The 13,208-nt window shown below is 46.7% G+C and overlaps 1 protein-coding gene across 6 annotated transcripts in view; it reads right to left on the bottom strand.

The window, feature by feature from the left end:
- The window catches only part of Scube2 (signal peptide, CUB domain and EGF like domain containing 2), a 68,912-nt gene that overhangs the window by 46,051 nt on the left and 9,653 nt on the right, over positions 1-13,208 (bottom strand). For all 6 annotated transcript variants that reach the window (XM_055607442.1, XM_055607445.1, XM_055607444.1 and 3 more), the window contains 4 exons: positions 9,362-9,496; positions 3,955-4,080; positions 2,301-2,417; positions 1,587-1,676 (listed from right to left, as the gene is read on the bottom strand). In XM_055607442.1, the coding sequence (XP_055463417.1) occupies positions 1,587-1,676; positions 2,301-2,417; positions 3,955-4,080; positions 9,362-9,496 (468 nt within the window). The remainder of the gene's footprint in view (positions 1-1,586; positions 1,677-2,300; positions 2,418-3,954; positions 4,081-9,361; positions 9,497-13,208) is intronic.

Here is a 13,208-nt window from a genome sequence, read left to right as displayed (position 1 = left end):
CGGGGAAAGGAAACAGATGACTCTGAGGAACTCAGTAATCAGCCAGTCTAGTCAAATCTTGATGAGCTTGGGTTTCAGTGAAAGACCCTGTCTCAAAATATGAAATAAATAAATAGCACTAGAGGAAAACACCCAACATATATGTCTGGCCTCCACGCTTGTGTGCATGAGTGAGCAGTGTGAAATCTTGTGTGCATGCTACATACACACATAAATAAAAGGAAAAAAAATTAAGCAGAAGAGGGATCCGAAAGTCCCCTGCTTGGTAATCAGTGTGGGTCAACATCACAGCTGACTAGTAAACCCAGGAACTGTCAGATGGGCAGTTTTACTTAAGTCAAACCCAATGTTCCAAAATAATGTGTCAAAAGATCTGTCTGGTCCCATCCCCACAACTGCTGCCCCTTCTCTCTCATCTCTAGCTTGACTGTCGGGGCTGCAGGCCAACTGTCTCACGTCCCCCAGCCAAAGTGCCACTCTTCCCCATTCAGATCCCCTAGCGCTAACACTGGCTGACTCCAAGATGGAAGCCTGGTGGGCACAGAAACAGACAAACTGCCATGCTAAGCTGGAGGCTGCCCAGAACGCTTTGTCGTACAGCTAATCAGAGAGAAGAGAGCTGGTGCTCCACGGCCACCCACTGCATCCCACACACGAGACTCCGGGCTCTTCCACATTATTACCTCTTTAAGAATGTATTATGCTTATTGATTTATGCAGGCAGGTGGGTAGGCGTGCATGTGCACAGCACGTGTGTGGAGGTCAGAGGACAACCTGTGGGAGACCATTCTCTCCTTCCAGCACGTAGGTCATCAGGCTTGATGGCAAGTACCGCACCCCATGTTAGTATCTTAACCGAACCCTCTGATAACCCTAACAGATAGATTTTATTACATCCTGTTTATTTTTACTTTTTTGTTGTTGAGGCATGGTTTCACTATGTAGCCCTGATTAGCCTGGAACTTACTGTGTAGACCAGACTGACCTCGAATTCACAAAAATCTACCTGCCTTTACCTCCCAAGTGCTGGGATTAAAGGCATGCGCCACTATGCCTACCTGAAATTTAGTTATTCTGAGACAAGGTTTAACGTATCCTAGGCTGTCCTCTAATTTACTATGTAAGGAAGGTGACCTTGAACTTCTCATCCTCCTGCCTTCACCTTCTGAGTGTTATAGTCATGTGATATCAAGCCTAGTTTATGGTATGTGGGGACCAAACCCAGGGCTTTGAACATGCTAGGCAAGCACTCTACTGGAGCTCCGCCCGTAGCCATTACATGTATTTTAAAGAGAGACCTACAAGCAGAGAGGGTCTCAGAAGTGGTTTGCCAAGTCTCACACACAGTTGGGCAGTGCTAGGACATTAACCTGATTATTCTAATGACTTGGCACAGTACCAGGGATCTTGGACAGTGACAAAGGAACAGTTTGGGGTAGAGAAGCAAAACATATCCTGGCTTCAGAGAAGCTGCTCATCCCAGCCCAGCGGCCTTGAGATGCATGAGCTCTAAGCTTAGGCCTGCTGCAATGAGCTAGAGAGGGAAAGAGCTGTGACAAGGCCAAGGAAGAGAGAGGGTTGCCTACCCATGAGCAGCCGCCGTTTCACCCGCTTATCTCCGTCTGCCACTGATGTGGCATTGTTCTCCGTCCCCTCCAAGACAGTGCCCTCTTGCTCTGCAACAGAAGCAAAACCACAGCTGTCAGGAAAAATGATCAAACTACTCATTCCCTGAGCAAGCCCTTGTGCTGGAATCACTCCATGAGATGATTGGACCAGTGGCAGATGGGTAACAGCCCACTCCAGAAGAACAAGCCACTATGTGGTTCTGTGGGAAACAGCATATTAAATGACTAAAGAGCCTTCTGAACATTAAGCATGGAAAGGGTTCTGGAATATAAGGAGCTGGGCAAAGCGACTCCAGGAGATGCCAGCTTCAGAGTGACTGCAGAGCCCTCAGTTCAGGACAAGAACTCCAAGACAGCAAGCAAAGGTCATGAAAAGCAGGGCAGACTGTGACTGTAAGGGTTGCTGTACCATTGCGCACAGCCAGTTCTGGTCTCTGTCACCCTCTTCCTTTGGAATATATCATCCAGGTCTCTAGAACACCAGATTCCAGAAGAGCCCAGTCCATGGGAAGAACAAGAGCTTTCTAAAGAGAGAGGCCACTCACACCGTAACATGTGAAGGAGCCTCGGATATCAGCCATACCTCACACCTGGGGCTAAACACTATTAAGGATTAAGGTTAAGAAGAGGGTGCAGGGGAGGTGTGGGCAGGCTGAGGCTAAAATCACTCACCGAGGCAGCTCCTTCCGTCAGCGTGCAGCCTGTACCGAGGATGGCAGCTACACTCAGGGCCTTCGGCTGTATCTTCACAGGAGTGCTGACACCCACCGTTTCCATGGTTACAAGTCACTGAGATCAAAGTGAATCAATACTTAAAGAACTGAGGTTTCCACAACCAAGGCTGGGTTTGTAATCAAAGAACTTTTTAAAAAAATTTTAATGGCAGGGTCTCACTACATAACTGATCTAAATAACTCACTGTGTATCCCCAGCCGCCCTTGAACTCTCAAAGATCCACCTGCTTCTACTCCCCAAGCGCTGAGATTAAAGGCATGCACCACCATGCTTCCCAAAGTACCTGCCTGACACATGACATAAAAGACCTTCTGCTAAGGCCTCATTCTTGTCTGTGTATGCAGTGTCACAGCGTCATTGTATAAACCACAGTAGTACCAAAACAAGGCTTGCACAGAGTGATACAGAGAGAAGGCGATGGAAAGGCTGGTGTGGGGAGGGCTTCTCTATGGAGGGGGATTATGCCAAGTGATTCTAGACTTTGCTTCCCTCTGGTGAAGTCTGCCTGTGAGCACAGCTGCACCCTGGGGCTTCTGGAAATTCTCTAGCACTTCATGTCTGGAACACACTGACAATATTTAATTTGCACATCTATGTTAGGGCTTCTCTCGTCACCTGGATTCCTTATAAGGGAAAGTAGCCACAGAAAGTGGCAACTCTTTGCACACAGTGAATGCAAATATCAGCCAAGAGTTATGAAGACTGTGTGAAATCACTGATGGCAGGACAAAAAATAAAAAATAAACCTAAAAAGCTAACTATAAAATTATGTGACTGTACCAGGGGAGGTGGCACACACCTTTAATCCCAGCACTAGGGAATCGGAGGCAGGTGGATTTCTGTGAGTTCCAGGCCAGCTAGCTACACAGTGAAAACTTGTCTAAAAACAAGAACAAAAACTATCAGGCAGCTGGCAGAATGAGAGAGAGAGGGAGTAGAGCAAGTCTTCATTATGTGCCTCTGAGTGGTTTAAATTTTTTCATATGTAATTTTTCTAATTTAAAAGAACAAATTTTATATTTGTACTATAATCACACCTATGTAAAATTGGGCATGCATATGAATGATGACTAAATAGGAATATGAGAGAAAAAAAAGAACTAGCTATGTTATATGATTCTGGGTCATGTTTTCTACCCTCTTTTTTTTTTTTTTTTCTAATCTTTTGATACAGGGTCTTATGTAGCCCAAGTTGGCCTCCAATTGATTCTATAGCCAAGTATCCAAAAATGACCTTGAACTACTGATCCTCCTGCCTCCACTGCCCAAGTGCTAGGATCACAGGAATGTGGCTTTTTTTTTTTTTAATTCTTCAAATGTTCTAACAGAAAAGTATTTAAGCAGTGACATCGTTTAAAAATTTTTTAAAGTAAAATAACAACAAAAAAGCTTATTGGTCTGGTGAGATAGAACAAGGTAGAGTCCCCTGGGTCTGATGACCTCGGTTCATTGCCAGGACCCACATGGTGGAAGGAAAGAATGATTCCCACAAGTGGCTCCTGTGTCCCTGAGCTGTGGCTGTGCCTGTGGTTGTTTTTCTCACTTCTGGGTAGGCTGTCCCTACCTCAGCTGAGTGACAGCTCACACTTACAGATGCAGTCTCTCTGGTTCTTGGCCAGTTCAAACCCAGGCCTGCATTCACAGGCAACGCTGCCTTTTGGAGCCTCCTTGCAGATGTGACTACAGCCATGGTCCTTGTTCATGCAGCTCAGGCCCTCTGCAAAACAGCAATACGTGTGACAGACTGGAAAGAACTACGAGGGTGGACAGTGGAGAAGGCATGGGCCTGCCGTCCTGGATCTCTATGGGCCCCATGTTTTATCTACTTTTGTGTCATGAGACAGGGTCTTGCTTTGAAGCCCAGGCTGGCCTTCAGCTCCCTATGTAGTTCAGAATTACCCAGAACTCATAATGCTCCTGCTTCTACCTCCCAGGAACTGGGATTATTAGGCATACAGCCCCTACATGGTCCCAGCCACACATTTTTAAAGACCACATCTGGCCAGTGAGATGGCTTAGTGGGTAAGGGAAACTTAACCACCAAGCCTCACCAATTGAGTTTTATGCCCTAAACTCACATGGAAGGAGAGAACCAATTCCCAGGTCAGAAGTTCTCTGACCTTCACACATATGCAATGGCCTGTGGGTATACACAGGAGTGTACACACAGTCACACACATACATACACACACATGCACCCATACACACCTGAACTTGTATGTACATGCACAGTAAATAAATAAAAGAATATGCATTAAAATCAGTCCAGTCTGGGGCTCCAAGAAATAAAAATAAAGGATAAAAAGCCAGGTGGTGGCGACACACACCTTTAATCCCAACACTTAGAAGGCAAAGGCAGACAAATCTCTGAGTTCAAGGACAGCCTGGTCTATGAAGCAAGTTTCAGGACAGTCAGGGCTACACAGAGAAACCCTTCTTGAAAAACTAAATGAATGAATAAATAATCAGGCTGGACAATTAACAGAGATATGAAAGATTCTTTTGTCACCTAAAAGATAGGATCCCTCAAATTTTCTTAAAGAGAAGCTGGGGTTGGAGAGACAGCTCAGCAGTTAAGAGCACTGGCTGCTCTTCCAGAGGACTTGGGTTCGAGTCCCAGTTTCCACATGATGGCTCACAACCATCTGCAACTTTAGTTCCAAAGAACCCAGCATCATCTCTGGCCTCTGTGGGTGCCAGATACACACGTGGTGCACAGACACACATGCAGGCAGAACACTCATACACATAAAATCATCCTTTAAAAATAAAGAAAACTAGCACCCTCATCCCAGAAAGCAGTACCCAAACTTTTATGTCTGCCATATATTTACATCCACTCCTCCGGAGCACGCAGACACCTGCCTGGATGGTCTCTTATGTGACCATCAGTTATTCGCTTGGCCCCTCCCCTGCATGCTCAGAGCGCTATGCCTCCCACAGACAGCATCACACAACAGCGCAAAAGGGGGAAGAAAGGAAAGGGAGGAAGAGTTCCTGCACGTGGGTTCCCTTAGCTGCTGTGTAATGTTAGCTGTTCTGTAAAAACCCGTTAGGCCCGATCTGTGCTAATGGTGGTGGAAAGGGGATACATCAGGAAGCTATAATACTTGGCGGTTTAACAAGCATCTAAGTCAGTGGTTCTCAACCTTCCTAATGTGACCATTCAATACAGTTCCTCATGTTGTGGTGACCCCAACCATGAATTACTTCCGTTGCTATTTCATAACTGTAATTTTGCTACTGTTTATGAATCATAATGTAAGTATTTGTGGATACAGAGGTTTGTTGAACGGGTCACAACTCACAAGTTGAGAACTGCTGATCTAAATGACGGTACAAGCAGAAGAAACACCTGTGTGGGTTATCAGCAGCCTGCCTCATCAGGAAACCAGTTCATTGAGACCTTGCTCTATGGGTACCAAATTCAGACAGATGCTCAAGATGTCTTCTCAGTCAGGACCGAATTAGTGAGGATGTACACATGTATTATCGCTTGTGTAATACCATTCGTGTAATACCACCCTAAAACATCCCTGAAAATGAGGCTTTGGTTCTCAGTGGTCATGAGACACTCTAATGCTAGAGTTAGGACTGTTTTCACTTGAGAACTGGAAGATTTTATTCAGTTTCACTAAGACTGAACACTATTCTGTATTCTGCCCCTAAAACCTCAGCCAATACACTTTAGTGAAGTGATGTGTCTCTTCTCTACGCCTGTGTGTCTAGGGAACAGTTAGTTCAAAAGACATTTCTATTTCAAAAGACAGTACAGCAGCTGCAGCATCCTCTAATCCTCTTGGGTCTGTCCAAAGACCACCTTGTTTTTCATCTGACAGTTCTGAGCTGTATGCCCCCGCACACAATCTGCTTCATGCTGCTGGGATTCATCAGCCCTGCCAAGGGCTGCTGTCAAGTAGCCCAGAGAAAGGTTTGCACTGGTTTGCTTCAAAGCTCTCTTCGCTCTGGCTGGTCTTTTATGAAGATGTCATTCACGCCCCAGTACCGAAATGGCACAGGAGGTGAGAGCTGCCCGTGGAGGGAGTGTCCTTCCCTCCCCCAAAAGACCCAGCAAATCCTATGTTTGTCTTTGGGTCAGTAGAGCATTTGAAGTAATCAAGGCACGGTGATACTTGCAGGTAGCTGTTAATAGTGCTCAATTATAGTGGTAGGAACCCACAGAAAAATCTACCCCCCCCCCATACCTTCCCTTCACCTTCTGTATATTTTACTCTGTTTATGTGCCTAAGGCATTTGCAAAGTGACCTTTGCAGCCCCTGAGCAGTTCATTTACAATAGAAACATTTCACAAGGAAGACCAGAAGCCATCAGGATGCACAGAGAAGCTACCCCTAGTGTCCCCACACAGCAAACTGGACCTGAAGCTGCCAGGAGGTGACAAAGACTGAAGAGACTCTGAAAATGCAGATGGCTTTTCAAGAGTGACCCCAAAGACCTTCACAATACCCCACCTCAAAACAAAGCCATAGCTAGAGGAGGCAGACAGATCTCATCCAAACTAGAAAGGCCAGCCAGGGCCCTAACTTCCCTAGGATGGTCTGGTAGCCATGTCTAAAACTAAGGATTCACCAAAAGAGAAAATGCTCAGAAACCCTGTAGATGTCCCAAACTTTTGTTCCCTGGCCAGGTGTCCACCGTAGGAGATTCCTGGAAACTTAAAATAAGAATATGCGCCTTGAGAATGAGACAGAAAATATTCTACAAGATGAGAAACGTGCACTGCTGGGGGCAGAGGCTTCTTTACCCCAATCTCCCTGCAGCCAGATCAGGGCAGCAGAATGCCATCTAAATACCCTCAGGGCAGACGAGACAAAAGAGAACTGCTCATTTTGAGAGCCCAGGCACCCCTGAATGGAAACAAAGGCAGACTTTGGGTGAGGTTTCTCTCCAGCCTACGCTCCATTACATGGGTGAAAACACACATTCTCTTTATCACAGCTTTGGGCTTTTTAAGGATTTTTAACAAAAATGCAGTAGCTACAGTTTTCATCAAAATCAGCTACTAGTTCCCACTATTGAAAAACATTTAGTAAATAATTATTTAAAAAAAACAAAACAGTAGCAATAAGAAAATACTAGCCTGTGATGTTAATTTTCTTTATCCACTTTCCAAGGTGGATTTTAAAGTCAGTTTAAATACAGTCTCCAAAAAGTTACTTACTGTACACATGAAGAAGGAAATCCTATGGAACGATTATTTTTAGAAATCATTTGTTTGGTTGAAGAGCTAAAAAATCTTAAGATGGAAGGTGTCACCATTACAAACTGCTATAACCTGCTGCTGGCTCACACTGGCCAATATTTGCCCAGCAGTCAAACTGAAACACAACAGAAGATCAGAGCTTCCAGACCACAACAGCAATTCTTGGATTTGGGTTTTAGTTCCAGACATCTATATTCATGTTAAGTACTCATCAGGGTATCCAAGAATGTCTGGATTGTGGAAGAGTTAGAATTCTAATGCATCTTGCAGAAAGAACAGTGCTTACTTCTGCTCTGAGAAGCCTGGATCTCAAATCAGTCCAGGGGGCTTGTAGGAGGGGAGAGGAGCACTGAGCCAGGGGTAAGTAAGAGACCAGAAAGCCAGCAAGCTGCTGCCGGTGGCTGGAGTCTATACTGAGGGTGCTGAGGCAATGGCTTTACCAGCAGGTCCTTGCCTCCCTCCACAGCCACCAGAAGAGAAAGCCAGAGTGACTTCCCTGGAGGCAGCTTTGAGCAACTACTGACAGGAGAGATGCTCTGAGATTCAGGTCAGTCTGCCTGGCTCCTTAAATGATTCCCATCTCCAGTTCTGACATGTGAAGCTTCATTCAATGCCACCAGGATCCAGAGACCCCACAGCAGGAAGAAAAAAGCCATCACTACTCTTCAAGAGCCACACCTAACATGAGATAAGCAACAGTAGATGTGAGTCTCCTCCATGAGCACTGAGAAGGACTAGACTGGGTGATGACTCTCTTGAACACACTGCCCCAACACCAAGGCATTCTAGTCAAGTGAAACGTAATGTACCATTCTTGGAAAATAGAGTAAGGTCATCTCCCATGAAGAAATGCTTGGAAAGTCCACCTGAAGCCATGGTAAATAGTCAGTTTATAAGTTTGTAATTAATAATGGAAGATCTTAAAGTGACTTCACTCTTAAGATATGGGAATCCATAGCATCATATGCTATATGAATAAATTGCCCAAGATCTAGGTTTTTAAATATAAAAACAGGCAGGGGCAACACCAGAGAAATACAGTCACTGTTTGGCTTAAGATAAGGCAGAGAATTTAAAAGATGACATTCATTTAAAAATAACTGATTAGCCACTTGCCTTCAATGACTTCAACAAAGTCATAAGAATTTAAAAATAGTAATAATAAAAGACACAAACTCAAGGCAAAGAGTGTGAGAGGGAAGCCATCAGAAAAGTGGTGATGGCTGAATGAATGAGAGAATGGGACACGGAGAGCTCTAGCCCAGAGAAGGGCTAGCCTTCTCCCCACCCTCGCCTCCCATGGAGCCCTAGACTCACAGAGTGCAAGAGATGCAAAACTCAGGAAAGGGCCAGATGTGGCTTGCGGCTCCAAGAGGCTTGTCCCAGGGGGCGGGATCCAGCTCCTACCCCCACCCCCAACCCAGAGCAAGGGGCAGGCTTGCACTGGTACTGTTGTTTTCAGCATCTTTTTTAAAAACTTGGCAAATCACACACCTTATTTCTCTGGAGCCATGTACTGATGTTTGAAATGTACTCTATTTAGAGATTAAGATCAGAGGGTGTGAAAATTTTCAAGGACCTCAGAGATCCCACAGCCTGCCACGTTGCTAGGTGTGGAAGATGAAGGTGACAGAGATTGCTGTGTCTCTCTAGCAGCACATTCCAAGACTTTCTAGACACTCTGCTTCCTTGATGAAGCACTGTGTATGCCGGGAGGGGGCAAGGCACAGACACAGATGAGATTCCGTCTCCCACCCTAGCCAGGCTAAGATACCTTCTGAGCGGTGAATGCAAGTGTGCTGGTTGTCACTCAGAAAGAAACCGTCTTTGCAGCGACACTCATAGCTGCCCATGATGTTGGTGCAGGTGTGCTGGCAGCCGCCATTGTTCTCCAGGCATTCATCCACATCTGGAGGAAGAAAAGGATCAAAATTTGCTCTCATGGCTATTTCAAAAACCCAACCCTGCCAGGCGGCTCAGGGACTCCTGCTAAGAAAGTCCTTCTTGTCCCTCTTGTTCCTGTATTACAGAAACTCTCCAAGCCAGAGCCAAAGGAGCCTGTGGTTAACTCACCCAGCCCCCATGGGTCCATGGGTCTGGGGTACCTAGTTAAGCTCCTGACACAAACACAAAGGCCATGGAACACCTTCACTTTCTGAAGCAGAGTGGTAGATGGGAGAGATAATGCTTACTTCCTGAGAATGCCTTCAGGAGAGAGAAAGACAATGTACAATGGATCCTAAGATAAGAAAAGGGTGGGACAAGAGAAAGAAGGTAGGTAGCACATGATTGATTGCAGGCTATCAACACAGCCTTTGTGGGAAAAGCTGATAAGGAATGGGCCCTTAGGATTCCTGCAGTTATAAACCTGGAGAAAAGAGACTCCAGGCTGAAGGGCGAGAGCCCTCCCCTTGGGCAGAGGCTGGGAAGCTTGGAGTGTATTGGATAGCAGTGAGTCATTCCATTTGGCTAGAGCCTGGAGGGAAGTCACAGGAGATACATTCAGGAAGATAGATTAAGGTCACAAGGCTGCTGGGTCTTAAACAGCAGGCCAAAAAGCTCATTTTTCACTGGAGTGGGGGGCACAGCCAAGCCTCCTCTTTGGGAACTCTAAGACAGCAGTAGGGGTGGACAGAAGAATGGAAAACCTGGGGTCTGGCAAGTGTGTACCCAAGACAGACCAAGCCAGTGCTGTGGAAGGAGATAGAGCAGAGTGGGTGAGCCTCTGAGGCAGGCATAGACAACTCTGGGTAGACCAGATGCCCCAGGAAGAGTGTCACTCCTCTAATGTTCCTTGGAGGACAGGAAGGGGGGCTTCCTGAAAGGCACATGGGGAAGACTGACACTAGTCTCAGGAATGGAAATGAGACACAGTTTTGCTCCCTTCCCCCAAGGTAAAGAGAGCTATGCTAACACTGAGGTGCAAGGCAGGGTCTGGCAGGCATGCGGGAGCAGAGGCATGGTGGCAGAGAACACGTGCAGAAGATGAGAGGGCCAAAGCCAGGAAGGTGGGAAAGGGAGCAGAGCAGCGTAAGCCAGGGGAGAATTGTGGGCAGTTCCAGGGGCAGGGGAGATGCAGAGAAGTCAGGGGGAGTCCCCAGGAAGGTGTTGTCAGGAAGGCAGCAAGTAAGGCTGCCCTGAGCCATTACCATGACTCACCCCTGAGGGAAACCTTCCTTCCACTATGGCCTGAGAAGCTGTCACAGCTTCCCTGAGCCTCTTCCTGGACTGCCTTCCCAATACTCTTCATGGGACCCCACCAGACTGTGTACTCCTGGCAGGTATACATTTAAATTTTATAATAGAGCAATATAAAATAGTAATTAGTAGAGCACTGAACAGGACAGTGTTCATTAACTAGTCAACGGATGAGCGACAAGCAGCGCAGTGCAGATGACCAGAGCCAAGGAGGAAACTTCCAGAAGTACCTCAGATATCACAAAGGCTCAAGAAGAAAGCTGATTTAAAATATATATTCTCTGGCCTACTATCTCATGTGCCTATCACTGACTCCTGGGTGTATCTGGAACCTGGAAATTTAAATGTCTCTTATCTGGTTTCAAGCTTCAGATCTTACAGACATGGGTCCTCCTACACTACCGAGCAGTGTTCTAAACTGATGGGACTTGAGCCATCCCCTGAAGCCTAACAAACTTGCCGGGTCTGTGCCAAAGGGCAAAGGAAGCACATTCCAGAGAGAAGCCTGTGCCGGGACACCTGGCCTAGGAGTTCTGCAGCAAGGGCTCGTGGTGAGTAAGAGAGGGCTGTCTCCCTGGCATGCCTGAAGGCAAGCTCTCCAGAGCTACAATAGCCTCAGTCCATGTGTCCTTTCAAGCAATGTGTCATCAAACAGGGTGACACAATGAGATAGAATAAATACAGTGTGTCTTCACATGACAAATGTGGGTCAGGAGCTAGAGGCTGCCTTCGGACTCTGCCTTGTGGCAGCCCCTAAATGCCTGGCTATATCCTCCAGAGACATCAATGTAATTGAACTGGGGGGGGGGGGGCCCAGGTAGTGGTGCCTGTTAAACCTCTTAGAAGAACCAAGCCAATAGCTGTGAAGTAACGTGTCATAAACAGGAACTGAGTTCAGGAGGGCTGAACTCAGCTGCAGGGAAGAGCTGCATTCGTTTCCTGTATATTTGCTTCCCTGACCATGGCGCTGGGGGGTTCAGAGCTGCCTGTTGTGTCCGAGCTGAACAGTTTGCACTTGGCACACTGGCTGCTGTATTTATAGCTAATGTGTGGTTAGGAGGCTGGCCACAGGGAAAGACTCACCCCCAGAGAACACAGATAGCTGCTACTCTGGAGGAACGTGGGCCCTGAGCTCGTTTTGGCCACAGAGTGTTTGTTGCAGTGTGTAGGTCCAGAGAAGTCCCTCTGCGTGCTGGTTCTGCTCTTTCAAGCTGACAGCATTCCTTCATATCGCTCTCCTTTCTCCTCCTTTTCTTGCTTCTCCTTCTCTACGTCAGGCTCCCATGTAGCCCAGGCTGGCTGCAAGCTCACTAAGTAGCTAAGGATAGCCTGGAACTCCTGCTCTTCCTGCTTCTGCCTCCAGGATGCTGAGATTACAGGTGTGTGCCACTATGCCTGTTTTACCCGGTGCTGGAAAATGAACTCAGGGATTTGGGCAGGCTGACTAAACAACAAGCTGGAGAGATGACTCAGAGGTTGAGAGCACTGGCTGCCCTTCTAGAGGACCTGGGTTCAATTCCCAGCACCCACACGGCAGCTCACAACTGTGTAACTCCAATTCATGGGGATCTGACACCTTCACACAGACATACATGCAGGCAAAATGCTAATGCCCATAAATTTAAAAAATTTCTACCAATTGAACCATATCCCCAACCCTCTACTACCTTCCCTTTAAGGAATCCTTAGCCTTGCATACATGCTCAGTGAATGCTTGATGTCTCTATAAAGCAGATGCTTGGCAGAATCCACGAAGAGACCCCAGGTGGGTGGCAAGGACATTCTGCTGAGCCATCTAATATTGGCTAAGGCAAGACTCTAGGCCTGGAAATGTATGGGCATGCTCGTGTTTAGAAAGCTCCACTTAGCCTTGGCTGACATTGTTAGGCCTTGGATGGTTCAGCCTGTTGCTCTGAGGAAGCCCCCACCCCACAGTAATGGTCAGGTAGGTCAGCCATCAGATATCAACCCTCAAAATGACACTTTGAGTAAACCAAAGGTAAATCTCCCTAAGAGAAAAACTAACAACAACTACTACAAGCCCCTAGCATGTACATTGTCTAAGAAATTGAAGTCTTTTCTGAGTTTTTAATTCATTGTAATTTATTTCTGCTCTCATGGTTGTCTTCAAATGTATCCTTTTGAGATGCTGCTTGCTTAGGAGTTTTTACTCTCCTTGCCACTCATGATGTCTGACAGCTGCAGGCTTGGAAGCCCATGTGACCTGTGCACTCAAAGCCTGGCCTCTCTCATGGGGGCACAGACAGGAAAGGCCCACACTAGGTAACACTAAAAGGTCACATCAGGGCTGAATCTCAAATGGAAACATTTTCTTCTTCTTCTTCTTCTTCTTCCTCCTCCTCCTCCTCCTCCTCCTCCTCCTCCTCCTCCTCCTCCTCCTCCTCCTCCTCCTCCTCCTCCTC

The sequence above is a fragment of the Psammomys obesus genome, unplaced genomic scaffold (genome assembly GCF_907164565.1).
Source record: "Psammomys obesus unplaced genomic scaffold, mPsaObe1.curated_primary_1811, whole genome shotgun sequence".
NCBI classification, from domain to species: domain Eukaryota; kingdom Metazoa; phylum Chordata; class Mammalia; order Rodentia; family Muridae; genus Psammomys; species Psammomys obesus.
The sequence above is the reverse complement of the archived record's forward strand: the minus strand, read 5'-3'. Positions and strand labels throughout refer to the sequence as shown.